Source organism: Cynocephalus volans, chromosome 1, assembly GCF_027409185.1.
Source record: "Cynocephalus volans isolate mCynVol1 chromosome 1, mCynVol1.pri, whole genome shotgun sequence".
Taxonomy (NCBI): domain Eukaryota; kingdom Metazoa; phylum Chordata; class Mammalia; order Dermoptera; family Cynocephalidae; genus Cynocephalus; species Cynocephalus volans.
Window position 1 is genome coordinate 57,717,717 of NC_084460.1, and position 26,469 is coordinate 57,744,185.

Consider the following 26,469-nt stretch of genomic DNA (forward strand, 5'->3'; position numbering starts at 1 on the left):
CGAGGCGGGGCGGGCGGGGCGGGGCGGGGCCGCCCCCTCGCCGGGGGCGCCCTTTCTTCTCCGTCAGGGCCGGATTCCGCCTCGGCCTCCCCCAGCCGGGCTCCCCCTCCCCGTCTCTGAAGGAGAGACCCCTGAGTGGGAAAGAGCCTCTGGTAAGGAGAGTCCTCAGGGGGCTGTCAGGCCTTCAGAGCTGAGTGGCCACCCCACCCACGAAGTCAGACCCCCGGGCGGTAATTGGGGAAGGGTGGCAGTGTCCAACTCGGGCTGCCACCGCTCCCCCCACCCCTCTACAGTGGGAGGAGGGGGCCTTGTTTTAACAGAGTCCTGGGGAGGATGCAGTCCCGACAGCCGTATGTCCTCCCTTGAGTCTAGCTCAAACCTAAGGTGGGGGGGAAGCGCCCCGTCTTTTGGGGGAGTGTGCTGTGATCCCAAGGGCTGTTCGTGCCCCCAGTCCTCCACACACGTGGAACTTTCAGCACTGAGGACTTGGAACACCTCCCCCAAGCCTGTCTGTGGAGTTAAAGGAGGAGGTGGTTCTCCCAAATCAACTCTGGAACAGGAAAAGCTGGTACCGGGAGGGAGAGTGGAGGATAGAGGGGTGCAGAGCCCATCGGGGTGGGGAGCTGGGACTGGCAACAGCTGGCTCCTCTGCCCAGCCCAGGCCACAGCTACAGCAAGAGAGTGCGTGGAGCTGGACTGGTGAGGCAGGGAAAGGCTGGGGAGGCTCGGTCCTTCCTGGGGGCCCCTCCCCTGGGCCATGGGACCTGGAAAGGCTTCCAGAGGCGCTTCCAGCTTCCTCAATTCTCACTGTTCCTATCTCACCCTATCAGGAGGGGTTCTGGGCTCCAGAAGTCTCTTTGCCAAGTGTGGTTCTATGGAGGGAGAATTGAGTGTCTTCAGCAGCCGTCCAGGTGGGGTCAGGATTCGGCCCCCCTTTCTGCACATCCACTCTGAATGTGGGGAGCTCTGTGGTTTGAGGCCACAGGGTCCGTGACCCTTGGCCTGTGGGGCTGGGACTCTTGCTGTCTCCCTGGTGGCCCCTCTGGACAACATACAGTCAGCTTGTGATCAGGTGGATAGCATGTTGGTCCTGTTGCACCCCCAGTGGCTATTCTCAAGCTGCCTCAGGGCACTCCTGCTCTGGGGAGAGGCCAGCACCCCTACAGGGGTCCCTCAACCAGAGGCATAGCCAGTGTCCAGCCCATCCCCATGTCCCTACATCTCATTCTGCCATGTAGGGTCTCGGTGGTGACCATTCATCACCAAGGCGATAAAGGGCTGGGCTTCCCAGGCTGGTCTCCAGATCTCCCCTGGCCTGCAGGTCCCAAACACCTAATTTCGGGACAGAGCCAGGGCTGGCATCTTGTGGGCACTTGGGTCTCTGGCTTTTCTCTGGAGGCTGGAAAGGGTGGAGGGCACCGGGATGGACAGGCTTTGGCTAGGGGTGTGGTGTGGGGGTGGAGAGCTGTGAGAAGACTCCAGGTTGGGGGATGGGTCACCCTCAGCCAGCGCTTGGCAGAGGCTACCTCTACCCACAGCCTTAGGGGTGCAGTCTGGGGTTGCCAGGGCCTGACTCAGCTTGGGCAGTGGCTGGACTGGGGGGAAAGGAGGCCTCCGTGATCCTGCACAGCAGCCTACATTGGGGTGGACTTGCAGTTCCTGGGGGGCGCTGCCTGGCCCCCTGCAGCTACTGCAGCTCCAGCCGTTCCAGCTGCTCCAAACACAGTGTGGGCAGCACCAGCATTACCTCATCCTCATCCCTCCACCCCTGCAGCCGCCTCGCCTGGCGCCAGCCAGTGGTCCTCCCTCTTGGCAGAGCTGTGTGGGGACTCAGGTGTCCGGCTGTCATGTCCTGTGACCTGGAGCTGGGCAGGGAGCCTCTGAGGGTGCTCTCTTCCCTCTGCAGGGTGAGGCTACCCTCCCCTGGCCACCACTGTCCAGATGGAACAACAGGGGTAGGGACTGCAGTTGGGGTGGCCCTGACCCCAGAGCCGCAGGCTGTGCAAGGGCTGGAGTGGGTGTGGCTAGCTGTGCTGGGGGAGGGGCATGGGTGTGTTCGCGTGCGTGCATGTGTGAGTGTGCGTGTGTGCACGTGTGCACCTCAGTCTGTGTGTATGGTCTGTATGTGCTGTGTCTGTCTGCCTCGGGGTGGGGTGAAGTGGACCCTAGTGGTGAGGCTGCCCAGCGGCTTGGGAGCCAGACTAGCTGGACTCTCCAATGAGATGGGGACCCGTGGGTTGAGGACGGGGGTCCTGCTCAGTGAAGTGTGGTCCTTAGCACCCAAAAAAGGAAGGGTCCCCAAGGCTTCTCTGGCCAGTGATCGGCAGCCCCAGTTCTGTCCAACGCTGGGGAGACTCACGAGTGCAGGGGCGTTCCTGTGCCTCTGGAACCCCACCTCAGTCGGGCCTGGTCCAGGGTGGCTGCTGCCCACCCTTGCAGGGGCCTGTGTGTAGCCCCCAGCTCCCAGACAGAAATGCAGAGTGGGGGGCAAGTTTTCTCTGCAAGTGTGGGGCTGGCCTGGGTTTTGAGTGCCCTCCACCTGCTCCCCTCCCTCAGCCTGGACTGGACCCCCAGCCTCTGAGTGAGGCCTGCAAAGGATGCTGGGTAGTCCCCCTCAGTGGCTCTGGGTGGGGGCTTGGCTTGGCTCAGCTCCGGGGCCGGGGGTGGCGGGACCTCCCAGGCGCTGCCTGGGCACAGACCTCCCAGGCTCCCACCAGCCCGGCCCCTCGGGCGGCTGCAGCAGTGAGGCTGGGACCAATTACTGAGTCCTGCGGGGCCTGGACCAGCCTGCTTCCCAAGGGTGGGGGTGGGGGTCCCTGTAGGATGTGGTTCCAGGTGGAGGGGGACTCTGGTCTTCTGAGACCCTGGCTCTGGAGCCAGCCACCCAGTTCAGATCCTACCTCCTGCCTCTCCGAGCAGAATCTTGTCCCCAGTTTGTGGCTTCAGGCCTGGACTGACCTGGCACAGCTGAGGCTGTAGGATCCTAAGGACTGGGGCAGAGAGATTCGAGGCCAGGTCAGCCACGACCTCTTCCTTGGGGTCAAGGCCTCTGGAAGAGCAACCTGATGCCTCAGAGGCAGGTGGAACGTGTGTGTGTGTGTGTGTGTGTACATGTCTCTCGGCCAGTTAAAGGTTTGGTTTGGGTGGACACGGGGGCCCTTGCCTAGGGACAGTGGATTCCCCTAGCCCCATGCTTTCCTGGGAGTCAGTCCTGGTGTGCTTGGAGCCTCTGTGCTTTCCTGGGTGTCAGTGGGCGTGTGGCATGAGCAGGCTGAGTGCTCACTTGGGTTTGGGGTTCGGGTCCATGTGCCTGATTTGCTACAGTCACGTGGGCCCTTGAGCTGAACACAGAGCTGGGTGTCGGTGTGGGCACTGGAGTGTCAGTGTGCTTTGGGTGTCGGGCTGTCAGAGGGTCTGTGGGTGTGGGTGTGGGGGCCATGCAGGGGCATGTGGGCTGGGGTCTCAGGTGTGCTGCGTGAATGAGGGGCTGTTGCAGGTCTGAAGGGTGGTATGCAGGGCATCCTGTGGTGTCGGGATCTCGTCTGCCCCGCTGCTGTGGGGCCAGCAGGACTGAGTGGGTGGGGGCTTCTCTGGGCCGAGGGGCATGGGGGACTGTGGGGGTGGGAGTGCTGAGTGCAGCCTGTGACCTGAGGGTGACAGCAGGGGGTCAGGTCACGGGCTGTGGGAGTGGCTTCTGGGGGTGCTCCTGGGGTCTGGTGGCTGCTGCAGAAGCTGCTCCTGATTCTGGGGGTGTTGTGCTGTGGTGGGCACACACCTATGGTGTGATTGCCAGCTGTGGCCACATTTAGGGGCACTGGACGAGAGTGGTGGCATTGGGTATGTTGTGTGAGCCCTGGGGGCTGCTGCGTCCTCTGGGTTGCTGCGTGCTGTGTGGGCCTCCCCGCAGTGCTGCTCGGCGGGGGCTCCATGGGAACCAGGCTGGGGGGGCCCAGGCTGCTCTAGGTTTCTGTGGCAACGGCAGGGCGGGGCCAGGAAACAGTGGCTCAGGAAGGAAGGCTGGCCTTGCTGCGAGGGAGCTGAGGGAGCCAAGGGCCAGCCCAGGCTGCAGGCGCCAGACTTTCTGTCCAGCGCCCCAGCCCCTGCAGGCTGGTCACTCCCTCCTGAGTTCCGGTGGCCCCACCCCTGGCCCCACCCCCATGCCACCTGTGGCCGTGGCCGTGGCCACTGCTGTGTGTCCGCCTCTCCAGATCTCAATGCCCTGGGCCTGGGTCTGTGGGAGTCCCTGACTCCTGTGTGCCCTGGTCCCCTTGGTGCCTCCACGGAGGCATGGGGGGCTCTGTGTGCCCCACACCGCACACGTGTGTTGGCACGCTCAGGTGCCCTGGGACCCTCGAAGGTGGTACCCACCCCGACTTCCCTATCCTTGGCTGGCACGGCCCCTTTCCCCTGCCAGGCCGGGCAATGGGGAGAGAGGGAGGTCAGGACAGGAGAGAGGGAACACCCCAGGTGGTCACCTGCCCATTCAGCCACAGCCAGCGCTGCAGGGTAGAAGGCTGAAGCTGTGTGTTTCTTTTCCACTGCTTGTTCCGGCTTTGGAGACAAGTGGCTTTGGTGGCCCATCCAGCTGGGGCTGCCAAACGGGTGGGGGGCAGGTCTGTATTCTCGCGGATCGTCCACCCCTTCTCACACAGGGACAGGAATCATTCCTTTGTCCATCTGTTTGTTATCAGCACCTGCTGTGTACCAACTCTGTTCCAGGAGGTGGGAATTTGGCAGAGAGCAGAGATCAAAACAGACCCAAGCCCCTGCCTGTGGGAGGCCCCACTCTGGTGTGGAGAGACAGCCAGCAAAACCCACAGACAGTTGGAATTTGGGGTGCCAGGTATGGGGGCTGTGTTGAGAGTGCTCACTGCACAAGACAACTTTAGAGCCAACTCTGAAAGGCAGGTGTGGTGGGACATGGGGTAGTGGGGAGGAGTGTTTTACACAGAGGGAGGAGCAGGTGTAAAGGCCCTGGTGCAGCCCATTGGTGTGGGGAGAGCCAGGGGTGCAGAGAGCAGGGAACCAGGGTGAAGGAGGACGTGGGAGGGTCTCACTTTTTTATGAGTGAGACTTGGGGCCTTGGGAGGGTGTGAGTAGAAGGAGTGATCTGATCTCGCTTTCCAGGCGTCAGTACAGCTGCTGTGTGAAGATGGGCCTGTTCAGGGCAGGAAGGACAGATTCACCACTGGCAGAGAGGGGCAGGGGGTTCTGCTCTTGCAGGGGAGCCTGGCCTGGCCCCCACTCTAGCTGCCCTGGGAGTCTCCCTGGTCTTTCTCCTGGAGGGCAGGGCAGGGCTGGCTTGCCTGGGCTCAGGGGGCACTGCCTCAGTGACCCCTGTTGCCCTGCTGTGAGGCAGACCTCCATGCTTCACCCGTAGCCCCTGACCCCTGGCTGCTTGGAGCCCCTGGGGAGGGGGTGGGTGGGGCAGCCGCCAGGCTGGCGGCCGGGCGGGCTGGGAGGGCGGCATTTCTGGGAATTGTGTGGGGGAAGCGTATTGTTAAAGAAGCCTGGAGCAGGCCAGGGCTGCCACTGGCCTCTGGGGGATGCCTCCTGCCTCCTCAGTGCTGCCTCTGGGGGAGGGAGTTGGGCTGGGGCCAAGGCTATGGGCTAGGCTGGGGACTTTCCGAGAGACGCTACCCTGGGCGGGTGGCTCTTCCCATTCTGCAGACAGGGAGACTGAGGCCCCCATGGGTTGCTGCTGCCATGGCAAAGCCAGGAGTGTGGGCTCAGCCCCCATGTCCTGCATCCTGGACAGAGTGCCTCTTGCTGGATCCAGGTCCCTCAGAGGTCACACCCTAGGGAGGCCGTGGTGGAGCCAGCTGGAGTCACGGCTCCACAGAGCCTCGTAGGGGGTGCTGCAGCCCCCACACTGGGATGGGGTGCAGATAGGGCTGGGTGCCTAGGCTGGGAAAGGTGCCAATGCCAGGGTGGGGCTGGCCATGGGAAGAAGGGGCTCCGTGTGAGTCTGGCGGCAGAGGTCTTCCCACCGCGATCCCCCTCAGCCAGAGGGGAAGCGTGGATGTCGGCCACTGGGGTCACGGTCGGCTTTGGGCGGGCGGGGGGCAGGGGACACAAATAGAAAAATAATGGCCTGAGCTTCCGATGTTTCCTGGACTAGGATGGGGGAGGGGTGAGCCTCTGGGCCAAAGGTGCAGCTGGCCCCGGGGGTGGACCCTGGGCTGCCCCTAGGCCCTTGTTAGGCCATGTCTCCCCTTCAGACCTCCAGGCTGGGACATGTCCCTCTCAGAGCCCCGGGACAGGCCACATTGTCCACCAAGTACTCCTGAAGGCAGAGCCATGTACCTGTTGCATAAAGACATCAAGAGTGGGAGACCCCCTGGAGGAGGAGACAAAACCTCTTAGGATAAGCCAAGTGGGGCTCAGCCATGGGAAGGTGGCAGGCGGGGTCCTCCCTCCACCTGACCCTGTCCACCTTCCTTCTTCCTTCAGACATCACCTACTTCCTGAGCACCTATCAGGAGCCAGGCTCCATTCTCAGGGCTGGGTTTGTGGCAGAGGGTGGGATGCACAGGCTTTGCCCTCAAGAGAGCATTCTCTGGAGAATAGGTGCATCACAGACCCATGTGCGGGGTGGCTCCACCTGTGTGTGCGTGTGCACACGCCTGAGACCTGCCAAAGAGGAAGGAAAATTCTTTAACTGCAGAGGGGCCAGGTGGGGTCTGGAGGGAACATGCCCTGCGGGGGTGAGTGCCCACGGGAGAATCGTTGGTTCTGATGTTGTTGCCTTCTGGCTGCTGCTTCCTGAGGGCACAGGAGGGTCTGGTGGCTCCGGCAGTTCGTTGCGAAGTTCCCAAGGTCGACGAGGTCCAGGAGAGGCCTGGGGTGTGCTGTGAAAGCTTGAGCAAGGTCCTGGAGATGGGGCACTCATAAAGGCCCTGGGACCAGGGACTTCTAAGGCAGGGAGATGAGAGTTTCGAGGTCAGCTGTGCCACAGCCCACAAGCGATGCCTCCCTCCAGGACTGACCACTTCCTCACCCTGGCTGGGCAGCAGTGGCTCTTGCTGGGAACTGACTGGACCTCCCTGGGGAGGGCCAGTGTCAGGCTGGTCTGTGGCTCGCTCCCACCACCTAGAGGCCACCGCTCCTCACAGGCCACTGGGGCCAGCCACCTTCCTCAGCCCATGGGGCAGGGTTGCTCCACCAGACACCAGGCTCCCTGATCACTCTGATGGGTTCACACCTGTCCCCTGCAGTGGCTGCTTCCACTCAAGATGGCACCATGTTGGGGTTGGGGGTTCCTGCTGTTGGGGAGAGGCTGTGGCCCCCAGGTCCCTAGGTCAGAAGTACCCCACCCCTTCTTCTACCCACTTCCACCTGTCTTGTCCACTCCTTCCTCCCCATCACTTGCCCCTGCCATGGGCCAGGCCACCACTGGCCCATCCACACCTGCCTGACCAGGCTCCCCAGATGCTCAGTGCAGCCCCACAGGCTGGGCTCCCTGCTGGACACCCTCCTGCAGGGGCCCCGACCTCCCAGCCACCATCCTCAAGGGGCCATAGCATCTTCGTTTCCCCATTTCTGCAGCCGCAGTGGCTCCTTATGAGCTCTGTCCCGAGAGCCCCAGGAGGCGAAGGCCCCCCAGACATCATGGGAGAGGATAAAGGCCCCAAGCAGGTGGTTCAAGCCTCCTCTACTCTGCCAGACAGAGTCTGGGCTCCTCCCCAACCCTGTGTCCCTGTGTTGGAGCCACATAACGTGCAGCACCCAAAATAAAATTCACAGGATTACAGAGGAAACCCATCATACTAACACACAGGGATGAAAATACATCCTCACATTTGAGACATAGAAATCCAAGCGCTTCCTCACTGACTTGTTGAGTGACAAGATGTGGTGTTGGGTTGACCACCGCAGTTCCCAGCACAGTGAGTGTGAGGCCTGGTGGCAGCAATGCTCACACGTGTGAGGTGGCTCTGGTTTGTGCTGTGCTTAGTCCCAGGCTCTGCTGACCAGATAGGGTTTGTGGCCTTGTTCATGACAGGAGGAATGATACGTTTCTGCTGGAGGTCAGCTGAGAGGAGACAAGCATTCCCTCCCACCCAGTGTCTCTTCCATCAGAGAGCTGGTCCCTGACCCCCTGGACTCCTGGCTGATACCCTTGCCTACTCTGCCCTCCCACTCATACGGCCCCTCCACAGTGCCTGGCTGCCTGTCTCTGTCTCAGCCGCATCTCCACAGTCTCTGTTCTACCATGGCTTCTGTCCCTCCTGCGGCTTGGATAAGGTTGCTCGGGCTGGGATACAAACTCCATCCCAACTCCTAACCCTGGGATACCCTCTGCACCCCTGAAACAGCTGCCTAGCCTCCTGAGCCTCTCCCTTCCTCTGGGCACCCACTGTTCCTCATCCACCCCGCTGGCCTGTGGCCGCACCTCTGACCTGTACAGAGATATCACAGAGGACAAAGACCTTAGGCCCCCACCCTCACCGGGAGTGCAAGGGGTAGGGTCTTTGTTCTTAACCAGTGCCCTAGGTGATGCTTTGAGAGTCACTGTGCCAGGGTGTCATTGCGGCTGAACACGTTCAAGTGAGCCAAATATTTAGGAGCATCCTTCACTCAAAGTCCCTCCATTGGGTTGGTCTGCCTGGGCAGGTCAGGGGGTGTCCAGGGTGGTGCCTGCATTCCCTCCCAGCATGTGCTTGTCCATCCTGTGGAGAACCCAGACGGGGTCTGGCCTCACCGCCGGCTCCACGATGGCGACGTGCCCTGGGGATGCTGATGCCTCAGCTGGGTCAGGTGTCTGCACAAATGCCTCTGGCAGACCGGGGATGCTTCCAGGGGGTCTGTCCTGGCCCTGTCTCCTTTCTGACTCTCATCTTAATGACAAAGATATTTTGGGGTCACCTGGACACGCACATGCCTTCTCTGCTCTCCATGCTGACCATCTGGGTTTGCACTTGCTGCCCAGGAGGGCCTTTCTTGCTCCAGCCCTGTTGGTGTCTCAGGAAACTCAGTCCTGGTGCTCAGAGGTCTCCCCCAGCTCGAGGGTGTGTTCCCCTTTAGGTGGTCTCTGCATCAACTCACCCCCATCTGTCCAAGAGGCCTGTGCTCCCATGGGCTGGCTGGGCAGCCTCCATGGATGGTGGGGAGCCAGCTTCGAAGACCATGCAGCCTGGATCTCCAAGGCCAAGTGTGCTTGTCTCTGCACAAGGGCAGCCCCAGCACTGGTTCCACAGGACCCCGGCCAGCTCCTTGGTCTGGTCAGTTATCAGCCATCGAGAGTGTGGTTGAAGGGTGTGTGGTTCCAACCTCCCTTGGTGCCCCTGGTGTGGCTGGACCCTCAGCGGCTTTGCACGTGTTCAAACCATGGGATTCTGGCCATGAGAACTTGCTTGGTTGGGCTGGGCTGGGCTTAGAGCTATGGCCCCAGCTCACAGTGAGGGGCAGAATCAGAGGTGGCATGGAGACAGGAGTGCTGTGTTCATCCATGACAGCCTCTGTCTTGGAAAAGCTTTGCTCCCTACAAGGAATTTCATGCTTTTTCCTTATGATTAAGTTGAATCTCATATTTGACCACATTTCCCTTTTCAACTTGGCTGCTGGGAAGCTCAACTCAATCATATCTAATTAATGCTACTAAGAGCCCAAGGCACAATCATCCCAGGTCATCTGGACATCCCACCTGCCACCTGGCCTCATGGTTCCTTGGCCTGAACTTCAGTGCCTGTGGTCCCCACAACACTGAAGACACCAGTTCCCTGGCCTGCATCCTCCCTTGGAATCGTGCCTCCTCCAGCAAACCACTCAGCATGTGCATCTCTGAGAAGGTGCCCGGCATTGGTGGGGATTCTGGAAGTATCAGTCCGTTTCTGTTGCTTATAACAGAATACCTGAAACTGGGCAAGTTATAAATAAATGAAATTTATTTCTTAACGGTTTTGGAGACTGGGAAGTCCAAAGTCCAGGGAATATACCTGGTGAGGGTCTTCTTGGTGGTGACTCTACAGCGACACAGGGTGTCACATGGTGAGAATGGCCTCAGCAAGGGAGATAACCTGCTCACTCACTGTCCTTATAAAGCCATCAGAACCAGGACATAAGTCATTACTCCGTGAAAGATCAATCCACTGATCCGATCACCTCTCCAAGGCCCCGCCTTTCAAGCACATGATAGGATTTCCCACCTGGGCGCTGTTAGGGTGGGGTCAGGGCTCCAGCAGTCAACTTAAAGGGACACACTGGCCCTGCGGGCGGCGGCGGCGGCGAGAACTGTCGGTGTGCGACGTGAAGCGCCTCAGTCGTACGACGGCAGCCTTGGGAGACGGACGCGACCCCACGCCCATCACGGGCGGGGGACTGAGGGACAGGACGCCGCTGAGACCCCGCGAACCGGGCCTAGCCACGGCCGAGCGCGCAGGCTTCGAGCGGCGCCCCCAACGCTCGGCGCCCCCAACGCTCGGCGGCCCGCGCGGGGGATTGTGGGACTGGGGGGGGGGGGGTCTCCGGCTGCGCGTCGGGACTACGACTCCCAGGGAGCCATGCGCTGCAGGGGGGCGCCTGGGAGTTGTAGTTCGCGTCAGGGCGGGCACTCGCGAGGCGGGCGGGGCGGGCGCGCTCGGAGACTACGCGCCCCAGGGTGCAGCGCGCGGCCGCAGGCCGGGGGTTTGAACCGAGGGTCTCCCGCCTGCGGAGGGGCTGCGTCGGCGGCGGCGGGCGCGGACAGCGGCAGCGGCGGCGGCTGGGCCCGGGTCCGAGCCGGGCGGCGGAGGCGGGCGCGGGGCGCTGCCCCCGAGGCGGTGATGGGCAAGGAGGAGGAGATTGCGCGGATCGCCCGGAGGCTGGACAAGATGGTGACCAAGAAGAGCGCGGTGAGGGGCGCGGGCCGCCAGGACCCCCGGCCAGCCCTGTCTCGCACCCCCGGCGAAGGCCGCGATCGGCCCGGACCACTCCCGCCAGGCCGAGACCCCGCCGCCTCGGGATCGGTCTCCCTCCCTGCCCCTAAGCGCGGACCCCGACCCGGCCCCGCCGCTCGGGCGCCCCCGCCCCCCGCCTCCTCGCCCACTCCCATCCGCGAGAGTTTGGATTTTGACGCGGACCTCCTTCCAAATGGAGCCACAGTGCCGCCCCCTTTGCAGGCCGGCTGGGGGCATTTCTTGGCTGGGGGGCCCCGTTTTCTTCCTTGACTCCACCACAGAAGAACCAGGCTTCTCTAATAAATTCTCTCCCTTCCTTACCCAGGACTCGGCCAGCAGCGACTTGGGTGTGGGTAGATAACGTAGAGACCACGGGAAAGAGCCCGAGTGCTTATGTAAGATCTAGGAGGCCAGGCGAGCCCGCCTGGGAGTGTCCTGGGGCTGCAGCCTGTGGCCCGCTGGGCTCGGTTCGGCCTGGGGCTCTGCTGTCAGGCGGCCAGTGGGGGTCCAGGTCCAGTTTCATGACCTAGGCAGCCTGCACAGCATCCCACGGCAGCACCCTGAGCGGTGGTACCTGCCTTGTCGGGGGTGGGGAGGGGCCCAGGAGGTCCCGAGTCATGCCTGGCTGGCTCAGTACACATGACCTGTGCTCTCCCACCCAGACAGCGAGCTCCTGCCGGGCCAGCCCCGGGTGGTGGAGGCTGCGGATTCATGGCGGGTGCAGCCACCCAGGGCTGTCGCCTGCAGTGGAAATTTGCCGGAGGGCTTTTTGGGCTGAGCGCGGTTGAGTCTGGATTCCTACAGACTAGGGTCTACACCAGGAAGGGGGCAGGTTTTCACCCACACATTCATATCGGAAGCAGAGGCTCCCACCACTGTGTTCACATCCCTGGGAGGCCCTGAGCAGCACGGAGTAGGGGTGTGGGAATGATCTGTAGCCGTTTCCAGAGGTGATCAGAGAGGAGGAAGAACAGAAATGATAAATGCCAGAGTGGGGGTGAGCAGAGGTGGGTCATGGAACCCACAGAGGGCTGAGTTGAACTGGGCAGAGCCGAGGGAGGGGTGGGCGTGGGCAGAGGCCCCAGGGGAGAATGAGGAGGGGGAGGGGCTCCTGGTGGGCTCCAGCACCTGAGAGACCCCTTGGGGGAGTTGGAGGCCTTGTTTGGGGGTTTAATGCCTCTCTGGTTGTGAGCCACTGAAAGCCCCATTGCCTGATGTGCAGGACTGTCAGGGAACAGTGCCTTAGCTCTGGCGCCCATTTGTCCCCTCTGAGGAAGTCACCTCAGGGCTGGGCCTGACTTTGGGAGGGGGTAAGGAGGGGCTGCAGCCTGAGCAGAGATGCCCAGATTGGGTGGGCAGGCGCAGCCCCTTCCACTGCTTCTGGGCTGAGGACACCTGAGTGTCTGGGTCAGTCATCTCTGACTCCCTCGTGGGGTGGGGACGTTGCAGAGTGACTGTGGGTCTGTGGAGGAAAGGCACAGCAAGGGAGGAGGAGGGGGGTGCTACCTGGCACCATTGCATTTTTAAGAAGGGGATGCTTCACTGAGGAGGTGTCCTTTGAGCAAAACTGGAGGGACAGGGGCACAAGCCCTGTGGTCATCCTAGGGAGGCATGTTCTGGGCGGTGGAGCAGCTGGTGCATAGGTCCTGGGGTGGGTGGCTTGGCACCCTGGAAGAGCATCCGGAAGCTTCCTGGAGTGGAGGTGCAGCCTGTCTGTGCCCAACCTCATGGGGATGGGGCAGAGGAGGGAGGTTGGGAGGTGTGTTGCAGCAGTCCAGGCGAGGGCTGATGGCCAGCTTGGGGGTAATTTGGAGGCCTGGAGGGATCATGGATGATGAGTGGGGCTATGGGCCTTGCTGATCAATGTTGGCTGTAACTGTGGCTGTGGTGGGTTTGGCCTCAGCAGGGACACCCTTGGTCAGCCCCTCCTAGCTGGTGGGTGGGGCACTTTGGAGAGAGACTGCCCTACCCACGAGGGCATGGATGAGACCGGGTGAGCAAACCTGGAGCTCCTCCTTTACTGGGTGTCGGCCTCGCTGCAGGGGAGGGGCTGTGGCCCTTGAAGGCTCCTGATCTGCATTGGGGGGTTGGCATTTCCGTTCCCATGGTTTGATTAGTGACCTGATGTGGTTACAGTGAGGTCAGTGAGGCTGTTGCCACGGATGCGGGTCGTGGATGTGACTGAGCCTGCAGAGCCACTTCCCTTCCCACTCCTGCCCTGGGGTGGGCAGTGAGGCCCTGCCTGCTGCAAGGACACATGGGCAGAGCCCTGGGCGTCTCCAGGTGCAGGCATTGTGGCCGCCTTCTGACCCCAGGTGGCATCTCCAAATTGTCACTACCTTGTGACGCCCCCGTGGGCAGGAGGAGGTGGGATTGTCCAGTGAGGTCTAAAGTCTTTATGAAGGTCCTGTTCTCCTTGCAGGAGGGAGCCATGGACCTGCTGCGGGAGCTGAAGGCCATGCCTGTTACGCTGCATCTGCTCCAGGTAGGTCCCTGCCTGTCTTGGCCCTGGGACAGCGGTTCTGAGGGCACCTGGCAGAGCTTCTCTGTGCCCCCATGCCTTTTCCTGAGAAGAAGGTCCCTTCTTTTCCCTGGTCCTTGTTGAGACGGGGAGGGGATGTTAACCCAACCTTGTCCATGATGGCTGAGTCTCCTGCTGTCCAAATATGACAGTACCATCAGGAGGGCTGTCTGCCCCTGCTCTGTGGGAACCACCAGGTGCCTGCTGCCTCCCAACTCAGGCCACTTACCTTGCAGTCTACCCGCGTTGGGATGTCTGTCAACGCCCTGCGGAAGCAGAGCTCGGACGAGGAGGTCATTGCACTGGCCAAGTCCCTCATCAAGTCCTGGAAGAAGCTCCTGGGTGCGGGTCAGGCAGTGCGGTTGAGTGCTCGGGCAATGGGCCCCCAGAAGCGCTGACCTTTTGCTGGTCAGCATAGTGTAGGGCCACCTGGGAGTGGGGTGGTGACAGACCTGGACCAGGAGGCACCCAGGTTGGGGCTGGAGCAGATTGATGAGTGCCGTGTGACTGGCTGGGCAAGGGTGTGTGTTGGGGAGGGGGCTCCCTCCAGGCAGAACAAAGAAGAGAGCCAAGGCCAGGACCTGGACTGGGCTGGGGGCAATCACACTGCAGAGAATGGCACGGCCTGGATGCTCCAGGGAGGGCGGGGGTGAAGGCCTCACCACTGGACCCCGGGAGGAGGCCTTCTCATCCTGAGCTCTGTCCACACCCTTGTGAAACAGAGCCATGCAACCTGGGCCTCTGCAGTCCTGTGTGGCCATTGGACCACCCGTGGCACCAGCACGTCCTGGTCCCCAGCGCAGGCCCTGGACCTGTCTCTGCTCAAGGCTGGGGTTTCAGGAGAAGCCTTGTGGGGGCCATGCTTGGTCTGTCTTGCCAGGACTGGCAGGAATATGGACCCCAGAGAGGCCCCACAAGTGGCGAGCTTAAGTGGGGCGTGTATGGGACTGCATAGGCTGATGGGGTTGCTGGGGAGAGAGGGTCCCTTGGCAGGAAGACTTGGCGGCCTCCTGGTGTCTTGCTCCGCTGGGGCCAGTGGTCTGGCTGATGCTGTGCCTTGGTGGTGCTCTGCTGCCCTCCCTCCTCCGCCTTCCCCTGACCAGCCCCTCCCCCTCTTTTTTGGCAACTGCAGATGCTTCAGATGCCAAAGCCAGGGAGCGGGGCAGGGGCACACCTCTGCCCACGTCATCCTCGAAGGACACTGCAGAGGCCATGGATCTCAGGTAGCACACTTGGAAGGCATGTGCACACCTCTGCCTCCTGGCCTCAGTTTCCTCAGCAGAAGAGTGCTGATGTTTGCGCACCTGATGCAGGGGCTCTCTCCAGGGGGCCACGCACAGGGTTAGTTAGTCTCACACTGGATGCTATGTCTCACAGCTGAGTCCCTCCTGCCATGACCACCTGAGCCATGTGCTGTGTCCCTCTGGCTTTTGTGAGCCACCCTGGTGTCTTCCTCTGCAGCAAGCTCCTGCAGATCCTGAGCGGGCCTGCAGGCACCTCCTGTCCACTTCCTCCATGATGCTGTGCTGGATCTGGTTCTTGCTGACCTGTGCTGGCTGCTGCCCCAGGAGGGTGGTCAGAGCCCTGTTGCTGTGTAGACTGGGGGTGCTCACTGGGACAGGCTGTGGCCGAGAGGTTGCTTAGTTCTTGCCTGGACTGGGCAGCAGTGTCTGTGGGCTGGGCCTGGCCAGGACAGGCTGAAGTCTGGGTTTATGGCATGACCGTGAGACTAAGCTCAACTCCACCCTGCGCACATTGATTCTCCCCCAGGAAGCTGCCTCTTCCACCAATTTCCACAGGGGGCATTAGGGAGGGCCAGGTGGATGCAGCCTGGTTATCAGGCAGCCCCATGTTGGGGCCCAGCTGAGACGGGAGTCCTTGCCCTGTTTTACACATGCCGAATGGGGCACCTGCGACAGCAGCACCTGGCCATGGGCGACCCGCCTTGTCTTCCCCTGGCGGCTGTCTTCCTCTGCCTATTCCTGATCTAGTAGCAGCTGCTGCAGCTGTCGGTCCAGCAGTGTTTGCAGTGTGGCCTGTGTCCCTGGCCTCCCAGATGAAGGGCACCCCAGAGGTGACAGGAACGACAGCCCACTCTGACCAGTGGCGATGCTGCCCAGGCGCTGAGTGCTGGGGTCTGGCATCTTTTTCTGTTTGGGATGGTGCACCCAGACCCACCAGGGACCTCAAAGCTCACGCTCCTCTGACCAGCTGGGTAGACCCCACGGGCAGGCTGGGTTGGGCTGGGTTGGAGACAGGCAGGGTCACGTCCTTGGCCGGCCTATCAGGGTGGAGCAAATGATGTGGGAGGTAGGGACCGTGCTGTGACCATTGCTCTTCGGGGGCCACTGTCTCACCTAGGTACATGTGGCCTTAAATCTGATCCTAACAGCTCTGTCTCTCTCTAGCCGCAAGAGGCCAGAGCTGCCCAGGACACCATCAACCCCGAGGATCACCACGTTTCCCCCAGTGCCCGTCACCTGCGATGCTGTGCGCAGCAAGTGTCGCGCGATGCTGACCGCTGCCCTGCAGGCAGTCCGTGAGTGTCTGGCCGCCCTGGCTTCTGAACACACACTGATTCATAGGGCGACCTGGGCCCCTGCCTGCCCCAGGGGCCTGCTTCCAGAGGGCGGCCTCCCCCCTCAGCCTATTGTTGTGGCCCCAGGAGGGGACAGGGGGTCCTTGGGGACACCAGAACTCCTGGATCCTGGGCAGTGTCCCCTAGGGACATAATGTCCCCTCTACTGCCAAGGTGATTTGCAGGCAAGAGGGTGGAGAAGCCAGTGGGGCAGCTAAGTCAGGGCTCCTTCTTGCAGATGACCATGTGGCCATTGGTGCGGATTGTGAGCATCTGTCAGCCCAGATTGAGGAATATATCCTTTGTGTAGGGGCTTATGGGGCCAAGGATTTCTGGTGGAGTCAGGAGGCCGCTGGTCCCAGCTCCCCCTGGTGGCTGCTCAATGCCCACGCCTGGATGCTGGTGCCCTCTCCGGGCAGTCAGCTGCCCTTTCCTGGGTGGTCGGGCAGCCTCACCCCAGGAGGGCCCTCCCTGGACTGACTGATGGGCTGATTCTGCCTGCTGGTGAGGCTTTGGTCCCTGAGGCCAAGAGCCGGCAGCTGGGTCTCAGCCAAGAACGGGTCTGGTAGAGGCCCAGCCCTGCGGCCCTGCAGCTCACCTCCAGGCCTGGGTGGGCGGCCTGACTCTGGTGTGGGTTGGCAGAACATCCCCAGGCCCCCACTCCCACCATGGCCCCCAGCAGGGTGGGTGGAGGGCAGTGGCACTGGCCTCATGGGTCCTTAAACGCCTGCACGCATCTTCCGGGACGTTGGGAACACAGACATGAAGTACAAGAACCGTGTGCGGAGCCGCATCTCCAACCTGAAGGACGCCAAAAACCCGGACCTGCGGCGGAACGTGCTGTGTGGTGCCATCACGCCCCAGCAGATTGCCGTGATGACGTCGGAGGTGAGCCCCACTAGAGGGACTGGGGCCTCCCTGTGGAGTCGTGGGCTAAGCACTTGGCCCCCTGCCCCAGGAGATGGCCAGCGATGAGCTGAAGGAGATCCGCAAGGCCATGACCAAAGAGGCCATCCGTGAGCACCAGATGGCCCGCACGGGCGGCACGCAGACTGACCTGTTCACCTGTGGCAAGTGCAGAAAGAAGAACTGCACCTACACACAGGTGAGTGGCCGCTGGTGCCCCTCCTGGAGCCCGCGCCTGTCCCTGCCCTCACGCCTGGACATGGTGCCAGGGCTGTGGTCTGAGTGTTATTTCTCCCTGAGCCTCTCCCCTGACCCAGGACCCTCGGGCCCCAGTAAGCAGTGTCTCCGGTGGTGGGTCCCACTTGTTGTGGGGTGGTAAAGCTGGGGGGCCCAGCCCAGCATGGAGGGGCCACGAGGAGCATCAGTGCTGGCAGGAGGCAGTGTGGTTGCTGCCTGGTGGTGGTCACAGGACCCTCAGACCTTGCCACGGAAGAGGACCCTGAGGTGCTGTGAGGAGACTGTGTGGACCCCAAGAGATGTTGGGGGATCTGGTAAGGAGAGTGGGTTGTGGCAGCCTCTGCGCCTGGAGGACGGAGCCTGTGAGAAGCGCTCTGTCTGCCCCTGGGGCTGCTCGGGGCCTGACTCACTCCCCCGTCAGGACTGGCCCTGCCTGTGGGGTGAGTCTTGCCCGTGTGCTTCCAGAAGGCTGCCACGGCTACTGGGGGTCCCTGTTAGTCCCTCACCATGGGGCCCTTCCTGTTGGGGTCCCTCCTGCCCTCAGCTGAGGGCCCAGGTGGTGGGAGGCATTTCAGGCCCACAAAGGCCCTCTGCTGTGGTGGACCACCTCCTCTGTCCCCAAGGTTGGGGTCACTGGGCAGCCTCAGATCAGGTCACTCACGGGGGCCCAGAGGCTGTGGGGTCAGCACTGCCCAGGTCAGGGACACCCTCTGCAGCAGAGCCTGGTCCTTCCTCCTGCAGGTACAAATCCGCAGCTCTGATGAGCCCATGACCACCTTTGTTGTCTGCAATGAATGTGGAAACCGCTGGAAGGTGGGTGGGCGGGCCTAGGTGCTCCTCCCAGAGCCCTCTCTGGAGGTGGGGTGGCTCTTCCTTTGTGGGGTCTGCAGTGTAAACCAGGGACAGCCATGTCCAGGCAGCCTGGGGGTGGTGGGTGGAGACCCCAGCCCTGGGCCAGCCTGTCTTGCCCCCCCACCCTGGGGCAGCACGCAGGGCTACACAGTTGACACCCCTCCCCTTCATGCAGTTCTGCTGAGCTCTCCTGCAGACGTGCTGCATCTCCAGGCCACAGCCTGTCCAGAACTCCCTGTGTCCTTGGCCGACACAGCTTCTCTGGGGACCCCCTCAGAAGGTGGCACACCTCGCCCCCAACATGCCTGCCTGGAGCGCACCTTTCTGCCCTGTCTCCTCGTTATTAAATGTTTCTTTTTGCCATCTTGCTGTCCTCAGCCCTTGCTCTGGGTGGGCCATGCATAGGCTTCCCCGTCCCCAGTGTGGCTGGACAGCCCTCCTCCCTGGGGTCAGGCAGTGTCTGGGCGTGGCACTGGTGGGGGCAGGCAGTGGGGAGGAGCTTGGCTGGCTCCTGGAGAGGTTGCTTATGCTGCATGGTTTGGGGATGCTGGGGTGGCTCTGCCTGTGGGTGTGCTTGTGTGCACACATGCGTGTGTGGGACAGGCCCCACTAAGCTGGCTGTGTGGGCAGGTGGGGAGGAGCCCATGTGGGGTCTTGGTTAGACCACCCTGCCCATTGTCCTCCCACCCTGCTCAGGCATAGGCAGCCCCTGGCCCAGGTCGGAGTGGGGGTGTTGGAGCCCTCAGGCAATTCCAGCTTCCAGTCTCTGAGCCTCCCAGTTTGGGGGATGGAGTAGTGAGCCCTTGCCTCGGGGCCTGTGAGATGGTGAACACTGTGATCTGTACCAAGGACCCTGGGAGAGGCTGTCCCTCAGTGCTCTACCCCGCTGGCCTTCCTGAGGTGCTCTGGGGTCACACTGCTCTGACCCCACTTGACAGGAGGCCAAGGCCAGGGGTCCCAAAGCCACAGCCACCCACTGGGGCTGCTGCTGAGGAGAGGCTGGGTGGGGGCCCAGGGCATGGGAGGGGGCAGAGCAGCCACTGGAGCTCCTGCCCCTGGGCCAAGGACACTGCTCTTCAGCTCTGAGGATGGGACAGTTCCTCATTCTTTTATCTCCCTTAAACTTAGAAACAAATAGGTGAGACTTTTGCTTCAAAAATATTTTCAATAATAAGACATCCTATTTTTTGGCGGGGGGGGGAGGGAGAAACGGAGATAAATATGAAAACTTTTTTTTTCCTTTTTTTGGATAAAACACAGTAAAGACATGTTTCCAGGTTTAAAGTTCATGAACTTATAAAACAGAGATTGGGTCTTATATCATCTTGAGCCTGGCTCTGAGGTCCCATATCTAGTTCTGAGGCTCTGGGTCTGACTCTGGGGTGCCGTCAGCTCAGGTAGGACGGTCTCCTCGGGCACCGGCTGCCCGCCGAAGAGGCCTGCAAGGCATACAGTTGCAGAGCCTCCTGGGAGGGCCTTTTCTTTCTGTGCAGGAGTCCACTCTGCAGCACTGGAGCACTGGGCTGGCCAGGTGAGAGGCTTCCTTCTGGCCGTCCTGCACCTGGAGTTCCCACCGGGCCATGTGAGGGAAGAACCAGGGGACACAGCACTTCCCATGGGGTCTGGCCTGATGTCCAGGGGTGGGGGCCTGCAGGCGTGTGCCTGAAGGTGCACTGACACACACACCTGGAGGTGACCCAGAGCCTGCCCATGGGGGGTCGAGTATCTGTGCTGCAGGCCTGGCCTATGCCTCGGAGGACTGCGAGGCCCCCTGGAGCAGTAGGGAGCGGTAGGTGGGGGAGCTGAGGAAGCGGGGGTAGGAGTCCCGGTGCATGAGCGTGTAGATCTGCAGCTGGGCATCATCGAACGTGTGCGCGGATGGCTCCTGCATCTTCTTGTTGATGCCCTCCCGCACACGGGAGTCCAGGCTCACCTGTGGGGCAGGGCACTGAGGTCAGGGGCCCTGGGGGGCGCCCTCCCCACCCTGCCTGCTGCAGGCTGCCCTGCCCTGCCCCCCCGCACCTCCTTGGGGGACAGGATGGACACGTAGTCCTCGTAGATGAGCCGCGCCTTCTCATCCACCACGTGCTGGCTGGCCTCGGCCTTCAGCTCCTCACAGGCCAGCCAGAAGAGCATGTTCTCCTCGCTGTATTCCGTGCGCAGGAATGCCCGGAACACACTGCGGCCCGCTGGGCTGTGCATCAGCTTGTCGAAGGACTGAGCCCAGCTCTGCACCTCCTCAGGGCTCGGTGCGGTGCTGCAAGCATAGGGGCCAGGCCGTGTCAGGCCGAGGCCCCTGGCCTGAGTCCCCCCAAGGCACACAGAAGCCACTGGACTCACCATGCCTCACAGCTGGGGAGCGGCTGCAGCTTGCTCTCTCGGGAGGCCTGCCACGCTCGCTGCCGCTCCTGGTTCCTAATGGCAGAAAGGTGGCACTGCCCTGGGCACACGTGCCACCACGGCCACAAGTGGGCCCTTGGCAAGTGGGCAGACATGTGACATGGACCTGGCATGTGTGCAAGCCTGCTGCGGGGAGGGCAGCCCTGGAGTTGGCTCTGTCACACCTTCCTGGGAGGGGGTGTCTGCTGTCAGCCTCTCCTACTGCCCCCCACTGACCCTCTTGTCCAGGTTGCTGTCCTGGCCACGGTGCCCAGGCCACAGTCTTTGCCCTCTTTTTTCCAGCAATTGACTCGTGGCCCCTGCTGCCTGTTGCCCTGTGGGACCCTTCAGGCTCCTGGAGCTCTTCCTCCTCCCTGGCCTGCCAGGCAAAGCCCTGCTTCTCAGCCTGACCTTGGCCCGTCCCTCTCTTGCCCCATGTCAACATATCTGTGGGCTGTTGTGGGGTGAGCGCCCCATGTCTACACCGGTCACGTACTGGAGCCTGGCCCCTGACTCTCTCCAGGGAATACCTGTCAGTGCTGGACCCATCCAGGCCAGAGCCAAATGTCCTGACAGAACCCAGTTCCCGCCCCCACCCCTGGCCCTCTCAGCAGTGGCCTCACTGCCTCCCAGGACGCAGGGCCCAAACCTCTTGCCCTTCCCCACCCTGCTGCCCTGTGGCCCCCGTGGCCACTCTCCCAGCAAGCCGTGACTGTTCACTGTCACCCCACCCTGCTGGCCTGTGGCCTCTGTGGCCAAGCTCCCAGCAAGCCATGACTGTCCACTGTCACCCCCACTCATTGTGCCTGGGCTCAGGACTCAGTTGCTCACCGGTCAGCTGACCCCACACTGGGTCCCCAGATGCTGTCCTCTCAACAGTCATGGGCCCGCAGCCTGAAGAGATCCAGTCCTCCCCACTCCTAGGAAGTCCTGTTACCCCAGGAGGGCCCACTCCTGCCCTCACTTGGACACCCCAAACCCCTGGCACTCTGCACACTACTCTGGGAGCTCTTTTTGCTGCCAGGGCCAGGTGCCCCCTCACCCATGTCCCTGCTCAAATGCCCCCTCCATCCACACATGCCTGGGAAGGTCTGGGCGGGGTCGGCTCACAGTGGCGTTGGTATGCATGTGCTCAGTGAACTGGCATGTGTGCATGCAGCAGGCCTGGTGCCCGCACACTGACACACCCTTGGCATGCCAGGTAAGGGGCAACACACACACAAGCCTCCTGGGGCTGCCAGTGCCCAACAGTCCCTGGACAGCACCCACCAGAGGGCCTGGGAGCAGCCCCACTGCCCCCTCCTTACTGCCCCCTCCCCGCACAGGCAGGCTGTATGCCCGCCCCACGTACCAGGAGCAGCTGCAGCAGCAGCACCAGCAAAGGCAGCAAGGACTGCGGCCAGGGGCCGCCGCAGGGGCTGCACCATGGCTGGACATCGAAGGGGGCTGGTCCGCCTCCTCTGGCCCTGTGTGCTGGGGGAAGAGGGGGCCACCTCAACCTTCAGGCCAGAACCCCCCAGACCATGCCTCTCCCTGACCCACCTGCTGGTGGCCACACTCCCAGGGTCTTGACCCCTCCCAGGTGTTCTGGAATCTTCCACCTCCTTGCAGCCCCCAGCTTGCCCCACTTGTCTAACCCAGGGAAGCAGAGGTGAGAGGGGAAGTCGTACCTGCTTCTCAGCCTCATGCGGGGTGGGCATGGGTGGGTGGAGGAGATTGCCCAGGCTCCGTGGTGCCAGCTCCGGGACCCTCACCACAGCCTGGGGGTCTGGGGAGAGGGACCAAGGTTCTGACTGAGAACCTGAGACCCCAGCTCCTGCCTGTGCCCTGGGAGGGTGGATCCCTCCTCCCTCTCTGAGCCCTGGCTGGGCCTGCTCCTGCCTTCCACCTCCAGACCCAGCTCTGCCCCAGGCTCCTACCCCCATCCCAGCTCACAATGGGGCTGCCAGGGGGTCCAGGGTCAGGGAGGACGCTGCTACAGCAGCTTCTGGCCCCTCATCCCAGACCAGGCCCCTGATGAGGCCCCCACAGAAGGTTCAGGGACACCCCATCTGCTCAGCCCCTGGGAAGCCGGAAGACTGGGTTCCTCTTTCTTGGTTTCCGGCTCCCAGCCCCTCCCATACGGGCCGGGGCCTCAAGAGTCTGGGGCTACAGATTGGTGGGTGGAGGGGGTGGTCAGACATCCTTCAAGGGTGCTTCTGTCCAGACTCTGGGGTGGGGAGGTGGGCAGAGCTCCTCTCTACCAAAAGTCCAGATCTGTCTGTGGGCCTCGGAGGACTCTGGCCTGTTCACCCTAGACTCAGCTGGGGGCAGAGGCTAGGCCTGCAGCATAGAGGATCTGAGTGGGGCTCAGGGCAGGACTTCCTGAGGGGGTGGGGAGTGGGGCAGGGCACTGGTGAGGAGGTACATGGTTGGTTCTACAGTCCTCACTGCCCTGACCCCCTCCTCCAGCTGGCACCAGGATTTCCCTCCCTCTGCCCACCATTGCGGAAACCACTGTGGCCCCAAGGCCCCACCTTAGGGTGCGCCAGGCAGGGAAGCGGGGGTGGCTGCCAGTGAGGGCGCCCTGCTCCCCAGCTGGAGCCTCGCAGTCTCTGTGAAGGGGGCGTGGTGGTGGTGGGTTGTGCCTTCTGCAGTGGAGGTACACTGGGGGCACCGAAGCTGTAAGAGGCCCCCCGCGTGCCACCTGAGAAGCCGGCCACAGATCCCAGCGTCCATGTAGCAAAGGCGTAGGGTGGCCAATCAGCGCCCTGGAGGCAGTTTTGAACGCCTCCCCGCCCCTTGCCTGTGCCCACTCCTGCCCAGGTGAGGGCCCTCTGGGCCTCCTGCGCCTTCCTGCACGTCTGCCACTCTGTCACCCTCCTCATTGGCTGGGAGGCTCACGACTTGATTCCACTTTATTTTCTCATTTAATTTTCATCCTCCCTGCCGCCCTACCCCTAGCTTGTGGCCTTTTAATCCCGGTTTCCCTCCCTGGCCTCTCTGCTCAGACGGGACAAGACTGAGTTCTGCACACTTGGGACACCCACCGCCTCTGGGCCCAGCATGCAGAGGCCACTTCCCTGACCCAAGTCTGGGAGCAGGTGCAGGATCCCTGCCTGGCTTCCTTTGAGATCGTGGGTCCCACAGGCTCCCAGCAAGCAGAAGGGGAAGACAGAAAGCAGCTCCACAGCTGGGCTTTCCTTTAGGGGTCAAGTTTCTAGGAGAGGAAGGGGCGTGGCAGCCTCTGAGGTCTGGAAGCTGTACCCCAGATGGGGCTGTGACTTCCCCAGGCAGCCACCCTTCCTCCTCACACCCCCACCAGGCCCCTCCCCACACCTTCCTTGGCTGCCACCTCCAGCCAGCTCTGAATTGGAGCATGGGACCTGTCCCGGTGTGGGACCCGGGTGATGAGGGCCGTTTGATGCAGAGGTGGGAGCCAGCCTGTTTTCCCAGTTGCAGGCCCTGGACCTGGTCGCCTATCCTTGGACCTGATTCAGGATACTCACGTCCCCAGGGTACCCATGGGTGCCCTGGGCTGCCTCCTTTCTCTCCTGGAGGGGTACAGGATCTGAAGTAGGGTCTTCCTGCTCCTCACCCTGGTATTGGGGGGCTCCTTCCCTCCCCACCCTCATGCTTTAGTCCCCAAGTCTGGGATGGGAGAGGCTGGACAGGCAGCAAATCTGTTCTCTGGGGACAGGCTCCCTTGGGACTGCCTGCTGCTCTGCTCCACAGAAGGAAAAAGAACGTCCCCGAGCCTGCCCAGTCCAAAAAAAGAATAAGAAAATGTGACAATCCCAGAAAAAAATGTCATAACCTTTGGGAGGGGGGTTGACAGAGGGGTTCCATTCGCACTTCTGATCCCACCCAGTACCTTTTCTGTCTGCCACACTCTCCACTTGGCTGGTGGAGGAGCCCCAGCCCGGCCCCCTCCAAGGCAGGGCAGCCCTTCCTAGTCCCGGTGACTCTCACCTCTGAAGCGGTGTGGCGACCCACCAACCTCCTTCCTCTCTCTTTCTGCTGATAGGAGGAGGAGCTCTCTGGAGGGGCCTGTCTTCCTCAGGTGCCCCTTCCTCCAGCCTCGACGCCCCCACCCCTACCTTAAGGAACTCGCCATGGCTTCCCACTCACCAGCGACCCAAAGGCGGGGTGGGGTCGGGAGGGGCCAGGTTCGATCTGGGCCCCACCCTGGCTGCCGAAGGGGCGTGCACTGCAGCAGCAGGGACTCAAGTCAGACGGCAGGAGGGACTCCTGCGGCGTCTGGGGGGAGGCCGGCGCCAGGAGTCCTCGATCGGCTGGGGCCAGGGGCGCAGCGCCTCCCCTAAAGCTCGCCAGGCTGAGTGGCTGCCAGATTCAACGGGGCTGGGGCGGACACGGTGTCCCGCCCCGGCCCCTCCCACCAGGCTGCGGGGGGGCGGGAGACACGGAAACCTGGGCTCTTCCGGCCCCCACCTTTGAGCAATCACTTCCCCAGGCTGCGAGCTGCAGAAAAAGGGGAACCCGGCTGCAGCGCCCCTCCCCCACGCGCGGGGGGCGGGCGCCAGCGCCTCCGCGGCCCAGGTCCACGTGGAGCCCGTGGCGGGACTCCGTGGGGCGCGGCCCCGAGGCTCCCGCCCGCGCCGCCCCGCGCCCAGGCCAGGAGGGGCGGCCGTCCCCGGCGCCGCGCGCGCACTCACCGGCCGCGCTCCCGTCTGCTCGCGCCGCCGCCGGTCCGCGCCTCCGAGTGCGGCCGCCCGCGTAGAGGGCGCGCGGGGCGCAGTGCGCAGGCGCCTCGGCCGCACTTCCCCGAAGCCGGGGGCCGGGACTTCCTAGTGCCGGGAGGCGCCGGGCCCGCCCCGCCCACGCGCTCCGCCCCGCCCACGCGCTCCTCCCCGCCCCGCGTTCCACCAGCCGGGTCGCGAGCGGCGCGGGGGCCCCCATGGTCGCTCGGGGTGGCCCGGGGGGGGGGGGGGGGGGGGGGGGGGGGGGGGAGGAGGGCGGCCTGAGCTGGCGCTGTAGGTGGGGGTGTGGCCGTGACTCCCGCTCTGCTTAGCGCGACCATCCTGGCTCTGCCGTCCATGTGGGCGTCCACGAGACTTCGGTGTGGGGCCCCAGCTGCCACATGCCGGGCTTGGGTGACAAGAAGCCGCTGGAGAGGACTGGCCGGTGGTCATGCCTGGCCAGGCCGGCCCCTCGCCTCTCTGAGCCGCGTCTGTCACATGGGTTTAAGAGCCTGTCGCGGTGCTGCGGGGGCTTCCAGAGGAAGGGCGAGGTTCCTGTGCCGTGGTGCTGGTGGGCACTGGGGGTGCCGGCTCTTGCATCCGGAGTCATACCGAATGTCTCCCTTGAAGCCTGGCTGAGTCCCTGTCGACCCCTCCCCTTGTCCGAAGATATCCTAAAGTTTAAAGCCACACTGTCCCCTCTGTCACGAATACCCTGTTCCTCTGGCCAGCTCTCCTCATCTTTTGTGACTCCTACAGATGTAGGTTAAGTTCCTCATCCCAGCATGCTTTGGCCCAGCGTCAGGGGAGTGGTCTGCGGAGTGTCTGTGGTCCCCCTGGGCCTGGCTTTGTGCAGCTCCTGTCCTCCCCCATACAGGCACTTAATGGTTGGGGTTCTGCTCACAAAATGCCACCAATCGCACCAGTCGTATGTGCACACGTTTTACAGAACTGAGAGGCAAAGGGAAGTGGAGATTTTACACGTGCTCTTCATTCCTTCAGCAAGTATCATTCCTTCATAAGTGTCCCCTGTGTGCCAGGCAGTGGGATCCAGCAGTGAGCAAGACAGACCAGCCTGGAGCTGACAGCTGGGGGTGGGGGTGGGGCGTGGGGAGCAGACAAGAAAGGACTGGGTAAAAGGTGGGGAGGGCTGGGGGACCCTTGCTGAACAAGCAACGGGAGAAAGAGCTCAAAGGGGGAGGTCAGAGATGAGGGGCCCTGGGGGTGGGCTGCCTCTCGATGCTGTGTGCCCAGGGGCCTGGTCACGTGACTGTAGAACCCTCTGGCTGCCATGTTCGCAGGCTGGTCAAGGCAAGGCAGAAGCCAGGAAGCTTGTCTGGACAGGAGGCTGCTGCTTCCTATTAAGCCTAGATAATAATCCTGAGAGGTAAGGACAGGTGAGGACACAGAGGCTTCAACAAAGACGGGCTTGCACCTGGC

At 62.5% G+C, this 26,469-nt stretch overlaps 2 protein-coding genes across 11 annotated transcripts; one reads left to right on the top strand and one right to left on the bottom strand.

Annotated features, from left to right (window-relative positions):
- The first annotated feature begins 10,679 nt into the window (after positions 1-10,679).
- TCEA2 (transcription elongation factor A2) lies at positions 10,680-18,334 on the top strand. Of its 2 annotated transcripts, XM_063099480.1 has the most exons (10): positions 10,680-10,832; positions 13,300-13,362; positions 13,635-13,740; positions 14,531-14,621; positions 15,807-15,937; positions 16,215-16,271; positions 16,710-16,864; positions 16,935-17,081; positions 17,861-17,932; positions 18,147-18,334. In XM_063099480.1, the coding sequence occupies exons 1-10, from the start codon at positions 10,764-10,766 to the stop codon at positions 18,153-18,155; spliced, it is 900 nt and encodes a 299-aa protein (XP_062955550.1). In that variant the 5' UTR covers positions 10,680-10,763; the 3' UTR covers positions 18,156-18,334. The 2 variants fall into 2 exon arrangements, with proteins under 2 accessions (XP_062955550.1, XP_062955560.1); XM_063099490.1 differs by lacking the exon at positions 16,215-16,271 and having other exon boundaries at positions 16,737-16,864.
- An 838-nt stretch (positions 18,335-19,172) lies between these two features.
- Positions 19,173-25,090, bottom strand: RGS19 (regulator of G protein signaling 19). Of its 9 annotated transcripts, none has more exons than XM_063102570.1 (10): positions 25,006-25,072; positions 24,461-24,811; positions 23,669-23,883; positions 23,418-23,549; positions 22,867-23,011; positions 22,021-22,118; positions 21,702-21,823; positions 20,312-20,386; positions 19,994-20,228; positions 19,173-19,904 (listed from the first exon to the last, which is right to left on the bottom strand). In XM_063102570.1, exons 6-10 carry the CDS (start codon positions 22,048-22,050, stop codon positions 19,716-19,718), a joined length of 651 nt encoding a protein of 216 aa, XP_062958640.1. In that variant the 5' UTR covers positions 22,051-22,118; positions 22,867-23,011; positions 23,418-23,549; positions 23,669-23,883; positions 24,461-24,811; positions 25,006-25,072; the 3' UTR covers positions 19,173-19,715. The 9 variants fall into 9 exon arrangements, with proteins under 9 accessions (XP_062958640.1, XP_062958632.1, XP_062958623.1 ...); XM_063102562.1 differs by having other exon boundaries at positions 23,380-23,549; XM_063102553.1 differs by lacking the exon at positions 22,867-23,011 and having other exon boundaries at positions 23,380-23,549.
- Positions 25,091-26,469: the final 1,379 nt, after the last annotated feature.